Source organism: Ochotona curzoniae, unplaced genomic scaffold, assembly GCF_017591425.1.
Source record: "Ochotona curzoniae isolate NIBS_2020 unplaced genomic scaffold, NIBS_Ocur_1.0 contig_1, whole genome shotgun sequence".
In the NCBI taxonomy this organism is placed as follows: Eukaryota; Metazoa; Chordata; class Mammalia; order Lagomorpha; family Ochotonidae; genus Ochotona; species Ochotona curzoniae.
In genome coordinates, this window is record NW_024464918.1 from 26,565,535 (window position 1) to 26,587,543 (window position 22,009).

Here is a 22,009-nt window from a genome sequence, read left to right on the forward strand (position 1 = left end):
GGCATCTTGTGGGCAGCTCCCACTCCCAACTGTGAGGCATCCCCGGGAGGACCTTGGCACACAGCAGTGAGAGACTCCCTTGGACCTGCCAGGATGCCCCTGCCTACCCTGGCTGTGGCTTCCTGTCCAGTGCCTCTGGCAGCCGCCTCCTGCCAGCCCTGCCCTCAGCTGTCACCTTGCCTACACCCCCAGCTGCGCACAGTAGCCCTGTGCCAGGCCTAGCTGCAGTCGGCCTCCTCCATCTCCCGCAGGTCACTGCAAGACATTTTGAGGGTGTATGTTGACGGATAAGCAGTGCGGTGGAGACCCCTTCCCCCGCCCCTGCTCCCTGGAGCACATGGCATGGCCCTGTCCACACCAAGGGCTTGGTGATGCCCAACAAACACCAGCTCTGATGAGGCAGCTTGGAGCCAGGGACAGAGGTGAGTGTGTCCCCAAGGGTGCCGCACCTGAGGGCTGTAAGCCATGGAGGGCTCCTGCAGGTACCCCAGGCCAGCACCTCCCACCTGGTTCACAGAGGTGAAATGATGCTTCAGGGACAACAGCCACCTTGCCCCTGGGTACTGGGAGCCCTGGCATCTCCACCTCAAGCTGTTGCGGGGGGCGGGGGGAGGGCTGTATCGCAGCAGAGGGCCCATCACCACCCACACACCTGCCACCTCCACCTTCTCAGCAGGTGTCTGCCCACTTTCACAGGAACTCCTGCCACTGTCTGGCCAGGCAGCTGCTACCTCTTACCTGTGCCTCCGAGGCCACACCTGCCACTGCGCCAGCCTCCCACTTGGCCTCCCTGCTTTCCACACTGCCCACGTGCCCGGTGCCGTCTGTGCTTCCCTGGCCTCAGGAGACAGCCCTGCCCTGGGCCATGGCTTCCAGGCAGCTGGGAGGGCCTGTTACAGCACGGCACTGGGCTCCCCACCCAGCCTTTGATGCCCTGGGTCTGGGGGTGGGGCCCAGCAGTCTGCATTTCTGACAAGCTTGCAGTGGCTGCTGGCATGGCTGGCTCAGGCAGCGCACGCAGAGAGGTGCTGGCCGGGATGGACTGAGTCCTGCAGGACAAGTGCCTGCCAAGGCCTCTTTTGGCTTCACTTGTCACTTCCCTGCACAAGTCACCTTGAGCCACCTCTCCACTCTGGGGCTGGATGGGAATGTTGTGGGGGTGGCCTGGGTCCAGCATGGGACACTGCCCCCTGCCTGGCTCAGCTGGAAGGCAGAGGCTCCAATAGCAGCTGGAGGAATGTTTGGTGTTTTAGGGTAAGGGATGGCTCAAGAGCTGGATCTGCATCCATATTACCCCTGGGAAAGGTTGGTCATTGCCCAAAGCAGCCACAGCCAGGACCCTGCTGAGCCTGGTTTATATACAAACAAGGGCCTGGCAAACAAGGGCTTGTGCATCTGTGGGATCAAAGGAAAGGACCCTGTGGAGGGGAGCAGCAGGGGTGCAGGGCTCTGAGGGAGGAGGGAAGCCCTGGGGATGTGGCTGGAGCTGTGTGTTCTCGGTGTGGGGACCAGCAGCCCTCAGACCAGGACACAGGGCAGAAGGGGCACCTTGTGTGGTGGGCAAGGGCAGGGTGCTGCCTGTCCCACCGTTCCATGCCCCCCAGCTCCCTGGCCTGGGGGAGGTGGCCCCCCTCCAGCCCTATTCTGAAGACAAAAGTGTAGACTCTATGAGGAGCCATGTGCAGCAAAGGCCCAGGTCAGTCACAGGGTCAGGAGGGCCTGGCAGAAAGGGCACTGAATGCTGGTGGCATCGAAACCCGGACCTCCACCCCCCACTAGAAGACCAGAAGGAGATGACAGCACTTGTTCCGGTTCCCAAAGTCAGAAGGTCATTGGCAGGTAGGCCACACTACTGCCTGGGCACCCTAGTTTGCAAGTGGCATCTCAATGACTTAATCCTGACTTCAGTTAGGAACCAAGGACTTAGGAAATTGTGCCAGGACCACAGAGCCCCAGTGGCCATCCCCAGGCCAGCACCCATAGCACCCTTCCCTGGACCTGCCGAGGGAAAGCAAGGGGCCGGACTCTCCTACCTGGGCCCCAGATCTCTGGCTCCCTGGCCCCCCCACCCCTCCACCCAGCAGGTGGACATAATTCATTTCCGCCCCTCCCAAGGTGTGGAACAGCTGTGTGACGCCGAGGGAGCCTGGACTGGGGTCCTGCTTCTGCTCTCACTGTGCTGCGGGGGTCCCAGCCTGGCTCCTCCCACCACTGGAGGTGAAGGTCAATGGCACTTGGCTGGCATGGCACTGATGGCGGGATGTGGTACCGTGGGACTTCCAGCCCGGCGCTCACAGCTAACCCTTACTAGCCAAATCCATGCTAGCATCTCCAGCCTCCAGGACTCCACCCTGGGAGCACAACCCACTGTGCTACAGAGCATACAGGCAGGGGCACCGGGCAGCAGAAACCAACCACATCGTGCCATGGCCCCGGGGTCTCCAATTCATGTCCCTCAGCCTCAGCCCATGGCCGTGCTCACAGCCTGGGATATTCTAGACTCTCTTGGTTGTCAGTATTAAAACAAAACAGCCAAACAGGAGATATTTTTCCCCCTAAAGTCTAGACGTCAGGCCCGTCTGTGAACTGGACGATCAAGTCACAGATCACACGGACTGGAGCTGGACAGTTCCCCAGACCCCCGTCCATCCTGCTGCTCCCCCACCCCACCCCTGATCTCTCTGGGTTTCCAAGCCCTGAGCTAGGGTGCACCTATCGGGTTCGGCACTGCTCATCTTTGCCAACATTTTCCTCCAAAGATAGGGTTGTAGGCTCCTTGGTCCACAATGTCCAGAATCCAAGCACAAGGGCTCCAGAGTGGGCCAAGCGAAAGAAACGGCCCTTACCGAGAGAGACAGAGAGAAAATGGAGGAGCAGAGAGGGAAAGCCAGCCCCATGGCAGCACAACCCTAGGCATGGGGGGAGGGGAAGGATCTGGCTGATTCTGCCAAAAGAAAGGCCATCAGAGGGCTGAAGGGCCCAAGGAGCTGGCCGCTGGTGACGGAGGCTCCCCTAGGAAGATGCACTGTTCTCTCCTGCCTTGGGCACAGGCCACGGGTGGAGAGCAGGTTAGAAGGGTCTGGCCCTGTCCCTTCCTGGCTGGGCGACCTTGGGCAAGTAGCTTCACCTCCTCCATGGCTACAATGGGGAGAACTTACCTTGCATGACTGTAAGAGTCAGCAGGTAGTGGATGCAGGGTGCATCACCGAGATCCTCCCCCAGAGTGTGAGCAGCTCCTGGCGCTACTTCTAAAGGTCCCCACAGGGAGGGGAGCAGAAGGGGGCCCTCCCACTGGGGGCCTCTTATGCCAAGGCTTCCAACATCACTGCCACGGGTCACCTCTGGTGCCCACAGCACCTCCCCGAACGGGCATGGAAGGCCAAGAGTGGTTAGTGTTCCTGGGGCTGCTGGATGCAAAGCCTGTGGTTAGGTCTGGCATCTGCTGAGTCAGGCCTGGGAGAGCTGGCAGGAGGGCCAGCAGAGGGGCGGCTGCGAGGAAAGCCAGAGGTCACTTCCTCTGACTCAGCCGCCATTCTCTTAGCAGAGGCGCTCCCCTGGAGGACCAGCCACTTCCATGTGGCGCTGGTCTCCAGGCGGGCCAACCTTGGCACCACCGGGCACAGGCTAGGCATTGTGCTCCCACAAGAAAGGGACACTTGTAATCCAGACAATGGACTGGGTCGCTCCCATCTGGCCTGGGCCTCGGCTTCCCTGGGTCAGCAATGTCCTCTCCTCTGCTCCTGCCCGCCCTGGGCACCCCTCCTGGGGGGATCCGCTGCCAGCTCCCCGCGGCGGTGGCGGAGGTTTTGGCACGCGCCTTGGCCGTGAGGAGGAGAGATGGGAACCGCCTTCCTCTCCCCCGGTAAGGAACATCGCTCCTTGGGGAATGCAACTTGACCAGGCCCTGTGGCCCGCGGGCGGGCCGCCCGGAGGCAAAAAAGCCCCAACGGTGGTAGCGATGATGTGGGGGTTCTGGCCCACGGATCCCGGGCCCGGCTTCCAGACCCCTCCTCCCGCGGCAGGCCCCCGGGGTCTGGGTCTCTTCCACACTTGCAGCCACCCCAGGAGCCCCGCTGCGACGACTGCAGCCACGTGGGAGCCAGCTCGTGCCCACGGAGGCGCTCGCCCCCACCCCCACCCCGGACCGGCTGGTAGGCAGGCACACCTTGCCGGGTCGGAGGGACGCCCTTCTACCTCCCCCCATCCCCACCGTGCGCCCACCCGCGCGCCCCGGGGCTGTGGCCCCGCGTGGGGCGGGAAAGGGGGAGGGGGCGTCGCCATCCCGCAGTCGCGTTGCCGGGGAGCGCAACCCCGTTGCTGTGGCAACGGTTTCCAAGCGAACTGGTGGCGGCTCGCGCCCCGCTCGGGCTGCCTCGCTCACTGGCGCTCTTCCCTCCCTGCCTCCCTCCAGTGTGGGCTGGGGGAGGGGCTCCCAGGCCCCGGCGGGAGTGGGGGACGGAGGGGTTCGGGGCGGCGACCCCGGGCCAGGGTTCACAGCCGTTCCGCGGGGAGGGGTTCAGAACCCTGGACCATCTTCCGCCCGCGCTCTGTGCCCGCCCGGCCCGTAGTCGCCGCGGTACTCACGGGCCCGGGCATCCTCCTCGAGCTGGTCCTCCTGGCTTGAAGCGCGCAGCTCAGCGGACAGAGCCCTCGGCCTGAAGGAGGCGGCGGCCGCAGCCCCCCGGAGCAGACGGTGGCAGCCAAAGCGGCTCCCGAGCGCTGGGCTGGAGGCGCGGGGCGCGCGCACGGGCGCGTCCCCGGCGCGTGCCGAGCCCGGCGTGCGCGCGCGCGGCCGCCAGCAGAGGGTCCCCCGCCCCCAGCCACACGCCGCCAAGACGGCTGCCCCGCGAGCTCCGGCGGCCGGCGGCGGGTTCGCGCCCCCCGAGGTGCATCGGGCCAGCGGGAAGGCCTACGCAACAGGCTGTCCGGGGCGCACACATGGACGGTACATGCGGAGTAGCCGGCCCAGCCGCTGAAGCTAAAACCCGACGCGCACACGCAGCAGGCAGGCCCGCGTGGCTCTTTGTCACTCCTGAGCCCTCCCGCTGCGTCCCCAGCAGCCATCATCACCACCAGGTAGTTCCTCGGATGTAGTGCAGTACCGCCTCGGGAGTAAGGAGCTGACCCCTTCCGAGGGCGCACTGCGGCCCCGTCCGAGTCTGGGCTGTCCTGGTTCCTCTGCCGGGTTCTGCTTCAAGTTCCCTAGCGCACATAATGGGGTTGGGAAAATGAGCTCAGACAGTAGCAGGTGGCGGCCAGGTATCTGGGCAATGGCATCTAGCCTGTGTGTGCTTCCCTGCTTGTCCTGCTCTTAGGTAGCTTCTCCATAGGCAGGGCAGGCACCATCTCCACGCTTCCTGTGCTGTATCTTGCCACCTATCCCCAGAGGAGAAAGGCTCCCAGTTCTCTTAAACAAATACCCACAGGGCCATGCCCCTCAGTGACCCACTCTGGAGGCCATGCATCAGGGAAGGGACGTGTGTGCCACACGGAATGGCCACCCAGTATCCATCCTCTTTCCTCTGGGGAGGAGCACTGTGACTTTTTGGACAACCATTGTCACGGCCGGCCGGCCCTCAAGGGCTCTGCTCCTGCCACCTGAATGCTTGGGCATTCAGACTCCTTTAGAGTTGGACTCCAGGATGCTAAAGTGGCCGTAGTATCCTGTTTCCTGGTGTGTTGGTGAAACAGCCCTGCCTTGGAGACCCCAGGACTTTAGTTCTGACGCTTCCTACCTGGGCTCCTCTGTGGCCACTGAACACGTTGAGTTAGCTGGAGGGTGGGGCTGTCCCTCTGAGTGTCCCCACTGGGGTCACATACTCTCAGGGGGTATGGAGCCATGTTACACTGTAGGTACAAGTTCAGGTGCATGTGAGGCGCAAGGATGGGGTGTGAGGCAGTTCAGAGGAAACGTGGAGTGCCTATGCAACTACAAGGGCACATAGCCCATCAAGGCGTCTCCTGCAACCGCCACAGCCTTCTAGCCTAGCCATCAGGAGCTAGAGGCCTTTGGCCGACCATCTGACCCCGTGTCCCACAAGGGACACACTCCAGCAGCTAAGTGACCTGCTTGCTGCTGTCCACCGCCCTGCCAGTCCTGGCCTCCTCTGTCTTAGCACTCATCACTTCCCACATTTGCTGCCCTCTTAGATTAAGCTCCAAGCTGGCAGGGCTTCATCTCCATATGGGTCCCTAGGTCCCATTGCAGAGCTGGCTGGGGAGGAGGTAAACTCATGGACAGGGTGTGTGTGTGTGTGCGGGGGGGGGGGATGGTTGGAGGGGTCAGTGGTGGTCCTGAGAAACAAATTCTAGGAGTCATCTCTGCTAAGGATCCGGCGACGTCAGACATCGAAGGTGAGCTTAACCAAGGGGAGCTCAGAAGCTCCCCAGCTGCTATGCTGGCCTGAGGGCCTGGGTTGGAGTCCTGCTCGTGTCCCTGATACCGCTCATCTTGGCACATCTGCCCGGGTCAAAGGACCATGCATGCTGATAGCTACCTAGCCATCACATCCTTACCCGCAAGCAGTCTGGACTACAGGAGCAAAGGCCTCTCAGGCCCCAATCTCACACCTCCCGAGGCACCCAGTGTTTGCCCCTTACTGGGCTTCTCCAAGTCTCAGTGGCCACTTGCCAACTGCATGACCTTGGGCAATCCTTGCCTGCCCCCAGCACCATTCCCTCAAGTTGATACAAGAGGATGCAGGCACCCCAACAACAGCCCCCTTCTGGATGCCTGGAGATGGCCGTGAGAATGGTACCTGGTACCACACTCCCCACGCTGAAAGTCCGGCCAGGGCCTTCACAGGGATCCTGGCCATTGACTGGCTGCTCAACTGGATTTTCTTAACTGACCTGCAAGACAAGCGGCCTTACACATCCTTCAGGACAAGGCAAGGGCCTGTATAAAGCCAGTTGCCTGAAGCTTGGACCCAGAACTGTTCACTGTGTGGTTCATGTGCCCAGCCTAGAGTTGAGTAAAATGGTGATTGTGGGGGCACCCTGGTTGAGGGGCAGGAGCTGGGGATTCGGAGGCATTGGTAGAGCAGTGATGGGTCTGCACAGGTGGGTCCCTCATCAAGGCTCTCCCTGATTCCACTGTGCCCACCAGATGCCGCTTTTCTCCCAGGCCTGGTTCCATTGCTGTCTGCAAACAACTCCCCATGAGGCCCTCAGTGGTTCCCCTTGTGGCACAGAAACCTTCGCAGTGGAACCCCCACCATCCGGGTCTTTGGCCGTTCAGGTTTAATACATGTGCACTTGAGGCCAGGCACATGGCAGGCATCTGGGTCAGAGGGACCCACAGCAGGTGCTCCCAAGTAATCCCCGGGGCCACTCCAAGTCCACGTTGGGCAGCCAAGCCAGCTGCAGCCTGTCTTTCTAGCACAAAGACCTACATCCCAGGGGGTCCCCAAGGAGTTTTTCCTCCAGCCCTGTCCTGTAGTGGAAACTAGGAAACCCACTGGAGGTAACCCAAAGACAGGCTTGGCTGCTCCGACAGGCTATGCCACAATCAGCCTGGTGACTCCAGGGTACCACTCCTCCCTACTTCTAATCCCCTCCCCTTGCCAGCTGGGCCGGGGCAGCAGGCAGACCCCTGGAACAGGAAAGGAAGGAGGAGGCAGGCAAGGGCAGTGGGCAGACCCCTGGAACAGAAAAGGAAGAAGGAGGCAGGCAGGGGCAGCTGGCCAGGTTTGTGTTTGGACTGTATTCACACAGACAAGTGGCAGCTTACATTGGACAAAACGAGTAATAAAAATTGGCTTTAAATATGGAGAAACCAAGGCCCTGATATCCTGTGCTACCCTAACACTGGGACCAGGCTGCGCATCACAGTGTGGGAAGGGCCTGGGCTAGGGCCTGGGGCACAGGCACAGCCTCACCCTACCCCATCACACACACCCCGATACACACACACACAGTGTGGGAAGGGCCTGGGCTGGGGCCTGGGGCACAGGCACACCTCACCCTACACCATCACACACACACACACACACACACACACACACAGACTGGATTATTGCTGGGCCCGTGTGTCTATGGTTACCAGGGGAGTCTGGAATGTCTCAGGGTTGGCCAGGACACCCCACCTCCTCCTGTAGTCTAAGTCGGGGCACATCTCACTGGGGTGTCTTCTGGACAGGGCCAGCAACCTGGGAGCTGGAAGGCAGTGGCAGACCGTCTGGGGCAGCATGGGTGGTGGACGGACAGCTCCCACAGTCACCTGATCACTGGTCACACTTTGGCCCAAGCCTATAGGACACAGAGGGTCCCCAGATCCAGCTCTGCTAAGCATGGAGGAAGGACAGTATTGGACCCCAGAAGGCGGCAGCCTGAACCCAGGCCAGCAGGGGTAGGCACGAGTCTCACTTGGAGGTCAGGGGTGCCCGGCATGGTGCTGGGGGCTCGAGGGGGGGGGGTGGTCTGTCTTGGCTCAGCCTTGGTCCATGTGATCTGGACCCGAAGAGCCTTGACTTTGGCAGTGGCTCCTCTGGGCAGTCTGCTCCGGCGGGGAGCTGAGAGCAGGCCAGTCCAGCATGGGAGATTAAGAATGCTCTTTCCTATATACATTCGTACAAAGACATAAATACAGAGATTCCCCCCAAGTTCTGGAGGAGACGAAGGGACACGCACCTTTGTCCCAGGAACCGTCACCCAGGCCTTGCCAAGTTCAGCCCGGGGCCAGGGGCTGAGGGGCTAGAGGACACTGGGGGCCAGCTCCGGCGGCTATGTTCCCCAGGGCCACGCCTTGAGTGGACCATGGGGAAGACCACTGTGCAAACTGTAAACAGCACTCCTGAGGAGCTGCTACCGCCAGTCGCCGCTGGGGGCCTCGGACTGCGGGCTAGAGGCGGGCGGGGAGCTCGAGACGGGCGGGGAGCTCTTCTTCGCTGTCGCTGCAGTTTCCGCAGCAATCCTGGAGGTGGGACAGGGAAGACACGGAGGGAGGGAGGGAGAGAGGCAGAGCGTGTGTGGTTAGCTGCTGGGCCACCCAGCCGGGGCAGGCCAGGAGCACCCTGGGGTGGGTCACGCCTAGGGAGGGGGCTCCTCATGAGGGGTTAGAGCATCTTGAAGTGAGCCAGGTGGCAGTGGGGTCCGGGAGGAGGGGAGGCTAGGCAGACCCCAAGATGTGCCAGGGCAGGGCCTTCATCCGGCCCTTTGTGCTGGGCAGGGAGGGGTTGCAGGGCAGGGACGTGAAGCGGGGTGGGGTCGGGGAGGGGAGGGAAGAAGCGGGCACCAGACTTCTTTCTCCCACATCTCGCCTCTGCCACGGAAGGGCTGCCCAGGGGCTCCCCGAGGCCAGATGGCAAAGCCAGCCCACGGGGAGCCCACACTGCTCACCTCTGGAAAGAGAAAAGAGGCCATGAGCCCAGCCAGGAGTCAGGGACAGGCGGGCATGAGGCCAGAGACCCTGGGCACCACATGCGGGCACTGGCCCTGCCTCCCCACCCGTCATCCCCCGGAGCCAGTCTGGGTGGTAGGCGGTCCCAGGCTGAGATACCTGGCGACTGAAGAGCCTCTGTAGCAGTCCCTTTTTGGGGGGTGCGGGCGGTTGGCCCTTCCAATCCAGGTCTGGGGGAACCGAGCCATCCAGCCCAAAGACATTGAGTTCCTGGAAACACTCGGTCTCCACCATCTGCAGAGGAACAGGCGAAGTGAGAATGGCCCGGGCCTGGACCCTCCACCTCCACCCCCAGCCTCCCCCAGGCCCCACCTCATTCTGCCAGGGGATGGGCACACTTCCAGTGGCAAACTTCTGGTAGAAGTCCTGGTCGGTGGGCTCCAGCTCCACGCCCTTGACCGTGGAGAACTGCTCAATGTCCAGCACGTCCTTGCAGTAAATAGCCTGGGGCTGCGAGCAGAGGCGGAGGTCAGATGGAAGACATGGCGCATGTATGCATGCCCATGGTCTAGGCCCTCAAGTCTCACTCCAGCCTTGACCGGGTTGCTTTAGAGAAACCAGGTGCCCTAGGTACCACCCCCCGCCAAAGCAGCAGTTCCTTCTCTGAAGCCCTGCCCTAGTCCCTCAATGATCAGTACTGGAAGGGGCCAGGTGCAGGCCACCCCCTGTCCCTGTGCTGTGCAGGGGGTAACTGCTGAAGGGGGAACAGGCTGAATCTCAGCAGGTGCTTTGCTCTAGGCAGCTCCCCTATAGGCCACAGAGCAGTGGAGCCCCAGCCATCAGGTGTTTGGTGGCTTCCTGTTTATAGCCAATCAAAGCACTAGAATGGCCTTCCAGCCCCTCCCACCAGCCAGCCCGCTGCTGGGAGCCCACCTCAGATCCAGGGCACCACTTTCCTTCTCATCTTGATGCTGTTTTTCAAAAGCCTACTATTAAAGGTTTTGTTTATTAAAAACGCAGAGAGACATAAGAGCTCTTCCATCCACTGGGTCACTCTCTAAATGGCTGACCTGAAGCCAGGAGCCTCTTCTGAGTTATCTCATGTGGGTACAGTGCCCCAAGGACTTGGGGCATCCTCTACTTCCCTCCCAGGCCATAGACAGGGAGCTGGACGGGAAGTGGAGCGGCTGGGACATGAACCTGCACCCGGATGGGAGGCCAGCACCACAGGCGGAGGCTCAGTCCACTGTGCCGTGATGCCAGCCCCACAAAAGCTGGCATGATTAAGGGTGTTAGTTTGAGTACCATCCTCATGCAAGAGGGGACAGCGCTTTGGGAGTGAGTCTTAAGTTCACTAACCATGGCACCTAAGGATGCTACACTGCACAGCATCTGCCCACACAGGCTTGCACACAACACACCATCAGTCACAGTGAACATACTGGTGAGCACTCCAGTTCTCTGCCCAGTGGACACCGTTCGGTCTTCCAGGGGAACAGAGTCACCTGACATGCGCAACAGCATGGGAATCCCAGAGACAGGTCGCAAGAAGCCAGGCACGCAGGCTGCCTTTCCATCCACATGAAAGGCCCTCACCCAACAACACAGGCAGAAAGTAGATGAGCATTTGCTGGGGGCCAAGGAGAAGGGAGAATCAGGGAATGAAAATATTCAAAAATATTTGGTGATGCCGGCAGTAGACCTAGAGGCCACAAGAGCCACAGGATTGGATGATCTGAGTGGCTCAATGGTCTGGGGTAGGGAGTGTGAATTAAACGAGCCCAAGCTGTGTAGGGTGTGTCTGCTGCTTCTGTGAGGTGATGTTCCAGGGCGATGATTTCCATCTGGAACTTTGAGGAAAGGTCCAGAGGCAGTGTGATTAGCTCAAGGTAAAGCAAGATGATGTGCGCAGCCAGCAGGGGCAAGCTTGAGTAGCAAGGGACCAGCCCGGGCGTGGCTGGCGGAAGTGCAGGCTCACTTGCTTCAAGTGCTAAGCCAGGAACACACCCACCCTACCAGGCACCAGGGAGGTGCACCATGGGGGCTAATCATTCAGAGGCAGCCGCCCCCCAGCTCATTCCCACTCATAGCCTGTCTAGCCCACTCCACACACCCTGCACTCCTGCCAAGCAGCCCCCTAAAAGGTGTCATCGTGTCATTCATGGCCACACCTGCTCTTCCGGCCACCCTGGCCTCCTCCTGCTGTTCCATTTCACAAGGCTGTTCCCTGCCCCAGGCCCTTGATGCTTGGAATCCTCATGCCCTGAGCAATAGCCTGGCTCTCTACATATTTTTACTGTCTGCTGGACCATGAGATCCTCAGAGACTCTGCCCTGTCTAAAGATACTCCGACCTGCCCAGCCCATGCCCTGCCACCAGCTGGCATTCTCAGCTCACTTTGTTTTACTGCAATGCACTTAGCGCCACCTGGAATTCTTTCATGCCTATTGGTTTGTGTCTCCTTATAAGGGCAGGACTAGGAGCACATAGGGGAACTCGGAAACAGACATGTGGCCTGCCCTTCACCTTCTGGCTTCTCTAAGGATCCTGTCAATCACAGGCCCTTACACCCGTGAGAGGAGGCAAACACTTGACCTAACCTTGGCCAATCGGGGCTTTCCCTGTGACTTTACACACACAGAGCCTGAACGTGATGGCAGGAACAGAGCCCACGTGCAGAAGCAGAGCCAGGAGCTACAGTCCTGTGTTGGTCGGATTCTGGGCCTCCCCGGCCCAACAGACCCATCAACTCCATGTTGGGCTTACGTAGGTTTGAATTTAATTTCTGCCACCTGGAACGGGACGGCTAGAAGGCATTGCTGCCTAATGGGCACCTGAGCGACCGACTAAGATGCTCATCAAATGGGCAGGATTCTGTAAGGGGAAGCGTCCCCTAGCAGCTAGCCACAGCCATGCGGCCAACAGCGCCACGGCTTCCCCATCAGGGAACTGCTCTCACTGGTGGTGGTCCCAGCAGGCCTAGGGCTCGAGCGAGCTGGGAAAGTCCTCTGGTCCATTAGGACTCTCCCAGCCCTGACTTCAGTGCTCCTTTTGAAATCAGTGCACCAAAGGTGCTCTGTCTATTGGGGTGGCTAAGCTGGTATGACGTGGGCCTGGACAGCTGGGAGCTGCTGCTGCCACACCCCAAGGAGACCCTGCCTGAGGGAAGACCCCACACTTGACAGCACAGTCGGGGGGAAGACACAGCATTCTTATGACAGTATGCCTCCCCCCTTCAGCTATCTGACTATGCAAAACCCAGACGTATCTTGGGGTTTCTTATTTGCGAGACCAGGGAATGAGTTTTCTCTCTTTGGTGGATCTATTGCCTTGAGTCTTCTAACACTTGCAAGGCAGGTGGCCTGCTCAACGTCCCCCCACCCCCCCGGCTTGGTCCTACTTTCAGGGGAGTGGGCACTCACATCTGGCTTGAAGGGTGGCTCGAGCATACCGGCTCCCAGTCGCTTGAAGTTCAGCTTCTTGAAGAGGGGGTGCTCCTTCACCTCGCGGGCAGCACCCCCGCGGCAGCCCAGGCGCTCAGCGGGGTCTTTGCAGAGCAGCTGTGGTGCAGCAGGTGGGGGAAGGCTGTCAGGGTGCCCTTGGGAGGGGCCCGGTGGGGACAGGGTGCTGAGGGGCCTCCCAGCGCAGCCATACCTGGGAGCAGAGCGAGCGGGCCTGTGGGGAGAAGCGCTCCGAGTACTCCTCGGGCACCTCCTTCACCAGCCGCTCCACCTCCTCCCGCTTGATCTTCTTTTTCCTCTGTTGGAAGGGTGACTGGCCAGCGATCATCTCATAGAGCAGGCAGCCGAGCGCCCACCAGTCGGGGCTGAACGTGTACCGCTCGTTCTTGACCACCTCCGGGGCTAGAGAGGCGGCATGGGGTCAGGGGGCAGGGGACCCTAAGGCCCCGGGACCGCCCAGCACATGTTACATTGGGGGATCGACCCAAACACCCAGCAGGCCATGCCAGCACCATCAGACGCTTGCTGGGGACCTTGGCAAGCAGAACACGTCCCGTCAAAGGGAGCTGCTGGGGCACAGTGGGCGAAGTTGCCCCTCTTGGAACACCCATACCTTACATTGGAGCACCTGTTTTATTTTAAAGATTTGTTTTATTTTTTGTTTGAAAGGTAGAGTTCGAGAGAAAGAGAGATATCTTTCATTTACTGGTTCATTCCTTAAGTGGCTACAATGGCCTGAGCTACACCAATTCAAAGCTACAAGCCTGGAATCCCCTCTGGGTTTCCCATGTGGGTGCAGGGGCCCAAGGACTTGAGCTATCCTCTGCTGCTTTCCCAGGCCATAAACAAGGAGCTGAGTGGGAGATGGAGCAGCCAGGACTCAAACTAGCGCCCATTTGGGATGCTGGAGTTGTTAAGTGGAGGATTAGCCTGCTACACCACAGCACTGGCTCCTGGAGGGCCTGGTCTGAGTTCCTCTACTTTCCATCGGTTTCCTGGTATTCACCGGGAGGCAGCTCACGATGGCCCATAGTCCTTGGGCTCCTGTTACCTACGGAAGAGACCCTGATGGAGTTGTAAGCTTGTGGTCTCAGCTTAGCCCAGCCCTGGCTCTTGCAGGCATGTGGAGAGTAGATTAACGGAAGATTCTTGCTCCCTTCCCACTTTCTCCGGTACTCTTCCTTTCAAGTAAATATATAAATAAAAACAAAAAAGGGGGCCGGGGGCAGCAAGAGTTAAGGCAGCCCTTCAGGGAGTCGGATCTGGGATTCCCAGGCCTACTGAAGTCAGAACTGCATCCTTTTCATGTGACGCTTACTAAGCGTTGGCCACTCTTAAAAGCACCTGATGGAAACTCAAATCTAGGCCAAACTGGACCCAGCTGGCTACCAGCTTGTACCTCCTGGATGTCCCAAGGGCAAGAAGAAAGGAAATGAACTCCTCATTGCTGGCCACCTCCTAACCTGCCAGGGAAGCACGGGGCCTTTCCCCGTTTGCAGTCTCTTCTTTTCTCGAGGCAGCCCCAGGAGGCGGGTCTGATGAGCCTTCGAGAGCCACAGAATGAAGCTGGGGGCAGTGTGTGGCCGCGGGCTGCCTGACAAGCACAAGCCAGAGACTGCAAAGCTGGGGTTCTGCCTGCTGTCACACGGGGCCACACCTCAGCCCCTGGGTAGATGGACATTCCACAGAGTGCAGAGGGCAGGGCAAGGCGTGGGCTACGGAAATGGGTTTGCCAGCAGGAAGTATTCAGTGAATGAATGATGTGGTCTGAGAACTACCAGGCTAAGCCTGGGTCTCCTGCTGAAGGAGCAGCGCCAGGACCGGCCCTCTGGGTCCCCCAAGACCTACGAGGTTCCCGCACAGGAGCAGGGGGTGACTCACCCATGTAGCCCACGGTGCCCACCCGGCCTTTGATGGTCTGGCCCTCGGGCACGTGCACAGCGAGCCCCAGGTCGGAGATGCGGATGTGGCCTGAGTGGGGCAGGAAAAGTGGGAGAATGGGGAGGGGGCTCACGAACAGAGTGGGCCTCCCCACCTCGCCTGCCCCACCCCGGAGGGCCCCAACCCACCATGATCATCCAGCAGGATATTCTCTGGTTTCAGGTCCCTGTGGGGAAGAGAAGGGCAGGTCAGCCTGGGCAACTCCAACTCCTGGGAGAAGAGGAGATTTTTGGAGCTTGGGCTCCTCCCTGCCCAGGTAGGGAGATGCAGAGAAGGACAGCTCCTACACAGGGGGCACTCACTGGGCCCCTCCAGCAGCCTTGGGATCTCCTGGCTTGCCACGACCCAGGATCCTTCCATTACCCGGCCTGGCCAGCAGGTGGCAGCTGCCGGCAGCCAGGCCAAGCGCAGGCCCCCATTGCCCCCATGGCCCCCACCGCCCCCATGGCCCCCACCTGTACACGATGCGTTCCCGGTGCAGGTCCTCCAGGCCGCAGCATATCTCAGCAGCGTAGAAGACCGCGCGTGCCTCGGGGAAGCCAGCTTGGCCCATGTGGTAGATGTGGAACTTGAGATCGCCTCCGTTCATCAGCGTCAGCACCAGGCACAGTGCGTCCTTGGTCTCATAGGCATAGGCCAAGCTCACCTGCGGGGAAGGGGACCCACACCCTCAGGCAGGAGCTGCAGGATCTGCCAGGTGGTGGGGCTGCTGCCAAGTCCCACCCCCCAGAGATCCTTCTGGGCACCACTCCTTGAAGCCCTGCCCATTCCCCCATCAACACCTCAAATATGCTTTTCTGCATTGCCCCTAGGGCAGGGAGGCGGGGCCTGGAGGGGCCGGCAGGTGGGCCGGGAGGGGGTGTGGCCAAAGGAAGGTGGGGGCGGCTCCTTTCGTACTTACTACAAACCTACTGTTCACTTTCTCCAGGATCTGCTTCTCGTTGAGCGCCATGGCTTCCCCTTTCCGCTTCTTGATGCGCTTCTTCTCCAGTTTCTTGCACGCATACATCTTGCCCGTGGCCCGCACCTGGCAGGCGCACACCTGGGGCCAAGGAAATGGGGCAGGTGGGGGCCAGCTACGTCCTCTGCTAGGAGAGCTAGCTAGCGTCCACCCTACCTTGCCCTGTGTGCACAGGCCGAGCCACTCACCTCCCCAAAGCCGCCCTTGCCCAACACGCGGTACTGCCTGAAGGTGTTTTTGGTCACTGGTTGCCTGTGGGCAAGGGGCAGAGTAGTAAATGTTGGCTGAGCAGGCAGGGGTCCCATGGGCATCCCAGCCACCTGGCCTACCCTGGCCTTGCTCACAAGCTCACCTTTCCAGCCACTTCCACTGCAGAAAACGGTTGAAGTAGATGCTATCGAGGTAGTCGGCAAAAGGGGCTACGCTCAAGTACTCATGCGTCATCCTGGGGAGGGAATGCCCAGCATCCCGGTTAGCCCCGACACCCCAGGGCTCTGGGCCGATGGGCCAGCCCTCCTGCTGACTGCCAGGTAGGGGGACGTGTGTTCAGGCAGTCCGTGCCAGGCCACGCAGCAAGGGGAGGGAGAGCAACAGGGTGCCTTTGCCAGGAGCTGTTCACAGCCTGTTGGGGCCCAGAGGCCACTCCTCCGGCTGCAATGCCAGGACTGTGGACAGGGGAGGTTTACCTGGTGAGCTCCTGGAAGAGGTCTTTGCAGGGCCCCTGCTCCAGTCGCTGGGCACAATCAGTCACCAGTTGCCGGGGGACATCGGGGATGAGGTCGGGACCCTGGGAGACAGGCCACAGATGGCTCACTGCAGGGGGATCCCCTGACGGCTTACTCCCAGGGCCGATGCCAGCGGCGGCTGCAGGCCAGTGGTGCCCCAGCGTGCCCAGCAGTTGATTCTCCTCCTGCCACCCACCCCGAGGCAGAGCAGAGCCGAGCTGCTGGCAGGCCGCCTGGGCTCCGGGCCTGCTGTGCTGCCTGGAGCGGCTCCAGGGCCTTCTTTCTGCCCAGGCTGTGGTCACTCCTCTCCCTGCCCGCTGCCGTCACCTCTCCATCACTGCTCACTCACTGTGTGGCTCAGAAAATTCTGCATCAGCCGCCGCCCACATGCTTTCCGTTTCTCATCAGGGGTCACCTCGTATTCAGCCTGTAGAGTAGGAAGCACAGAGGTTTGGGGTTTTGGGCAGGGTGACAGGTGTGTGTGTTGGGGGTAGGTGTTGGGGGTGGAGGCCTGGGATTCGGGCCGGCCCTGGGTGCTGGGCACTGGGTTTCAGGCCGTACTCACCACCCCATCCAGGAAGGCGATGCAGTGGGTCAGCTCAGGCCTCGTGGCGCAGAACTCGCGGAATAACAGGCGCCCGATGGGCTGCCGCTCACATAGGCTGTGGTAGTCACGTTCTGCAGGCACAGACGGTGGCTGCTAAGCTCAGAGCTGGGGCCCACCGGGAGGGGTGCAGGGACACACCTGCCAGCTCCTGGCCCTGCTGTGCAGGAGCCATCAGCTCCTTCTGAACCCATCACTGATACTCTCAAAACGGCTGAGGACGGAGAAGCCCAGAGAGGGTTCTGACTAGTTCAATGCTGTACAGCCTCTGGAACCCAGGCCTTCTTATGCCCGTGGTCTCCTGGCGCACATGACGTCTGTGTGTGTATGTCACAGTGAGGGGGCTGGGTGTGGTCTGCGAGGTGCTGGCTGAGCCCTGGCTCAGGCCCACACCTGTGCTGTCTGTCTGGTGAAAGTGTGGGAGGAAGCTGTGGCTTCCGGGCACGCTCAGCCGGGCGGTGGGAGCAACACACCCTCAGCCACGTGCACAGGGGGCATGGACAACCAAGACCTGGCGTGCTGGCCAAGAGAGGCAGGAACTGCCAGCCCATCCCAGTGCCCAAGCCAAGGGCTAGCTTGAGGGCACAGCAGAGCCTGTTGCGCCCAGTGCAGTCCACCTGGGGCGGGCTCCAGTTCCACAGCTCTCTCGGGGCCCTTGGGCCCTGCTTACCTCCAGGCCTGGCTCTTCTTCTCTCAGCTTCTTGGGGCCTGCCCCCAAGCAGCCTGTCCTCCTCGCCCCACCCCAGTCCCCATTTGTCACTCTCCACCCTCCACCTTCCCCAGGCCCAGGAACTGAAACTGGGTTGGGTGGTGGTGCAGCCTCCGCCCTCCTTTTCTCTAGACTCCCCAGAACCCTGTGCTTCGCCCCAGGATGAGGTATCCCCCCTGGGAGGCTTCCCGCAGGCCTCCACGCCCCGGCCTCCGCCAAGGCCTCACCGAGGCTGAGGCGCAGCTCTTCGCACTGGCTGATGTGGGGAAATTGTAGCATCTGCCGCCATTTCTTGCTTTTGCCTTTGCGATTCCCGCCACCACCTGTGGAAGCGATCAGGCACTGGGTCTCGAATCCTGCTGGCCACCGAGCCCGGCCAAGGTCCAGTCACCGTGGGCGGCAGCCTGGGCACCATCCCCTCCCGCCAACCCACGTTCCAGTATGTCTCTGCTGAGTTCCAACACGCAGACTGCTGGGGCCCTCTGAGCCTAGGAGGGCCAGTGTGGCTGTTGGGGAAGGGCTATTTCCAGCAGTTCTGGTCAGGAGGCCAGCCTCAGCAACTTTGCATGAGTCAGGCGTTTCCCCAGAAGTAAGCAGAGAAAGGTATCATATGGTAAGAAGTGTGTTAGGCAAGACCCAGGGAAGGGGGTGGGGCAGGGGGCATTCCCTGGAGACGTCATGGTGGGGAGCAGCCTGGGCCACCAAGGAGGCGCCCAGGCCTCCTTCCCAGGGATGGAGGTCAAAGGCCCCAGGGAAGTGATGGCAGGAGGGACAGTATGCAAGATCCTTGTGCCCTGCACACAAGAGCTTGATACGCTCACCCTCCCCTGTGGCTGCTAAGACCTCAGTGACGGGAGATGTGAAACAGGGAGTGGTGGGGAGTGTGAACTGGCCCAGTGGCAGTTACTGGGCCGTCTGAGCGGGGGAGGCTGGCCCAGCATCATCAGCATCACTGACTTTTCAAAGGCACCTGGAGGCACAACTTTTATATGGACCACTGCTTGCTCCTTCCCCGAGAATCTTAAACAGGGGTCAGACAGGTGTGAGGACTGGCCAGCCGAGGTCCCAGGGCCTCTAGGCTGAGAAACATGGCGGGACCTGAGCCCTGGTGTCTCAGACCTGAGTTTAGGCCTATCTCTGGCCCTCCATGACCCTCCGTGTTTCCAGGCATCCTTCTGGAAGGTAAAGGCAAGAGGGGGAGTCCACGGCCAGGATCCTGGTCAGAGGCGGGCCCAACATCCAACAACACATTCATACCTCAAGCAACCCCTCTCCCTGGCCTTGGCTGTTCCCCCTCTGGTTCGCCTCTGCCCTGCTTCTCCCTGGCCCGGGTGAAGGCAGGTGGTGCAAGGAGAAGGGGTGCCTACCAGGGAAAGAGGGTACTGGGCTGAGTCCCTGAGAGGACTCCCTGGAGGAAGTGTTGCAGGGGCCCATTGAGAAAGCTGCCAGCAGCTCTCCCTGCAGCTTGCACCCCAGTATCTCTGGGGCATTGCTTCATCTGTGTGTGAGCAACGGACCTCCACCCCAGACCAGGCCTCCCCAGAAGGGGAACTCCTCCCCCACCCCCGCAGGTCCCTCACTCAACCTTCCATCCGCCTGCCTCCCCCAACCAGCTACTTCCTCCTCCCCCTCCTCCCGGCCACATCAAGGCAGCAGCTCGGAGTCACATGCAAATACCCTGTCCGGGAGCTGCCACTGAGTCTGCGAGGCTCCTCTCCACCCTGCCTGGCCCCTGCGTGCCTGGGAAACAAGGGAGGAGGCACGAGGCTTCACGCCATCCACCATGCGGTCGACTTCACAGCTCTGCTGGGGCCAAGTTCACAAGGAAACTGAAGGATCAACTTGTTCAAGATCTCAGACTCCAAGGAGGCAAAGGCAAGATTCAAAGCCAGCTCCCGGGGACCATGAGCCAAGTTCCATGTCTACCCAGGACGCATCAGGCATCCATCAGATGCCAACGGTATGCATACACCAAGGGTTCTCAAATGACTGGAGGCCTCTGTCACGTGGGCAGCTGGGACAGGCCGCAGCATCATACTGAAGTGATCCTGACACAGCTGGTCCAGGGGGTCAGGGTTCAGGACTCAGTGACATGTCTTCAGGTCACAGCCCCAACCATTGCACAAAAAAAGGGGCACTGACCTGAGACAAGGAACTCCAAGGTGGGCGGGGCTGAGGTCAGGGGAAGGGTTCTAGGGTGCCCTGTGCCTCCTGCATGGCCCAATGAAGCTAATCCAAAAGTGTGCAAAGTGCCTGCCCAGGCCAGGCAGAGTGCCCTGGGCAGGTCTGAGGTTTGAGCCCTGGGAAGGGAAGCCTGGCCGGGCCCTCCCCACCCCTCCTCCCCGGCTGGCTGCATGACAAGGCAGAACAGAATCTGCAGCTGCCCCCAGAGGCTGAGAGGAAGGCCCAGTCCCTTGAGTTCAGTCAAGGACAGGAGGGCACATGGACCCTGCTGGCTGTGCCCACTCCCAGCGGCACCTCCTCCAGCAGGCACGGGGCATCAGGGATGGTGCCCAGATAGGGCTCCTCTGCCCTTCCTGCACAATGAGCTGGGCCTTGGGCTGCTGGGCCCACACCCTTGCTCTGTGTCATGGGGCTGGTCTTCCCACCTGCAAGGAGGAGCAGCAGACAGGTGAAGCCCACGACCCTTCCAGGCCAGAAGCCCAGGCAAGAGTAGGAGATACCCTGTCAGAGGGCTCCCCAAAATCAGAGCCTGGCTTCCTGTCGGTTCCCCAGCACCCTGGCCAGGGTGGGGCCCCGGGTAGGCGTCCAGGGATGGTGTTAACTGCAGTGGACAGCAGCGGAGGGGCAGGCTGCCTACAGGCTGACCACCTTCTGCGTCTTGCAGGGCCCCCATAGAGCGGGTGCCTGAGGGGACACACACACACCACATACACACACAGGACACCGCAGGGGCACCCTCAGCCAGGCCCTTGAGCTAATGCGCAGCTGCACCTGCTCAGCTCCCACAGACTACTGCTGGGCTACCTGAGTGCAAAGAACCTGACCCATGCACCGCCGTCCTCAGAGTTCCGGGGATGCCCAGCAAGTGGCAGCCCATGTGGGTAGCATCTGTGTCCAGGAGGTTTCCCCAAGCGGGGAGGGTAGGAGAGGTGCAGTACTACGCCAAAGCTTCGTTCATTCATTCCACAGCCTCTACCCAACACCAACTCTGTGCCGGTCCAGGAGGTGCGGGCCTGGGGCACGTGGGGCATCTCCTCGCCTCTCACCTGGAGGAGGCCTCGGAGAGGATCTTGTGGGGTGCAGGTCACACCCTTCCCTCTTCCTTCCGCTCTCCTTCCCTCACCCCTCATCCCCCAGCCCCCCGCGCCAGGGCGGCGGCCTGACCCCCGCCCCTTCCTGGACCGCGGCTCCCCAGGGCAGGTGCGGAGGAGGACGGGCCGGAAGGGCTCGTGTCTGCTCGGGGTGCGGCGCGCCTGGCCCGCGGCCCCGAGGGATCCGGCGGCTTGGAGCGGCCCGCCGAGCTCGGAGGCCGCGCGCCCGCGTTCCCTGCACCCGGGGCCCGGTCGCCCGGCCGCCCGCCTCACCTTCCCGGGCCTTGAGGAGCACGGTGTTCGCTACGATGTTCTCGAGCTCCATGGGCTGCGGCGCCGCCGGGCCCCCCGGGGCGGCGACGCCGGCCGGGATCGCGCGCTGGAGCCGGGGCCGGAGGGCGAACGGCGCGGCTGGGCTCGAATCGCAGTGACCGCGCCGCGGCCTCCCGGGCCTCCCCGGCCGCCGCCGCCCGCCGCGCTCGCTCCGCCCCCTCCCGGGGCCACCCGGGCGCCGGCCCGCCCCGCCCCGCCCTCTGTTTACTTTACCCGACCAATAACCAGGCGGACGCTCCCCGCGCCGCCTCCCTATTAGTCCGCCTCTTCATCACGCTCCGCCCCGTGAGCCCGAGATTCGCCAGAAGGAGGCCGGGGGCGGGACTAAATGCGTCATCTCTTCCTGGTTGGTCTGTGGGCGGGGCTCGGCCTCTAGGTTCGAATTTGCTGGCCTTCGTAGGATTCCGAACTGCCAATTAGGGCCGGGCTCTCCGCTACACGGGAGAGGCGGGCCTCCCGGGTCACGCCCAGGAAGCGGGGTGTGTGATTGGGCGAAGGAAGCGTCGGTCGTCTCAGAAGCACGTCCTATTGGGCCCGCCACCGGGGGTGTGGCCCGGCGTCTGGCTCGCAGCTGGCTTTTCTAGGGTTTTGTTGGGGACGCGCCCGGTGCCCGGCGTCCTCTGGCCGGCGGGCCGCAGGCTGGTTTGGGCCGTGTGCCCG

The 22,009-nt window shown here is 61.4% G+C and overlaps 1 protein-coding gene across 5 annotated transcripts; it reads right to left on the reverse strand.

The window, feature by feature from the left end:
- Positions 1 to 8,436: 8,436 nt before the first annotated feature.
- Positions 8,437 to 21,502, reverse strand: GRK6 (G protein-coupled receptor kinase 6). Of its 5 annotated transcripts, none has more exons than XM_041003275.1 (17): positions 21,290 to 21,418; positions 17,969 to 18,064; positions 16,994 to 17,106; positions 16,778 to 16,855; positions 16,390 to 16,490; positions 16,056 to 16,148; positions 15,892 to 15,955; positions 15,644 to 15,769; positions 15,198 to 15,388; positions 14,871 to 14,908; positions 14,683 to 14,772; positions 12,995 to 13,203; positions 12,763 to 12,900; positions 9,713 to 9,850; positions 9,500 to 9,634; positions 9,340 to 9,341; positions 8,437 to 8,914 (listed from the first exon to the last, which is right to left on the reverse strand). In XM_041003275.1, exons 1-17 carry the CDS (start codon positions 21,339 to 21,341, stop codon positions 8,806 to 8,808), a joined length of 1,773 nt encoding a protein of 590 aa, XP_040859209.1. In that variant the 5' UTR covers positions 21,342 to 21,418; the 3' UTR covers positions 8,437 to 8,805. The 5 variants fall into 5 exon arrangements, with proteins under 5 accessions (XP_040859209.1, XP_040859136.1, XP_040859071.1 ...); XM_041003202.1 differs by having other exon boundaries at positions 15,644 to 15,784; positions 21,290 to 21,417; XM_041003137.1 differs by lacking the exon at positions 9,340 to 9,341 and having other exon boundaries at positions 8,437 to 8,916; positions 15,644 to 15,784; positions 21,290 to 21,502.
- Positions 21,503 to 22,009: the final 507 nt, after the last annotated feature.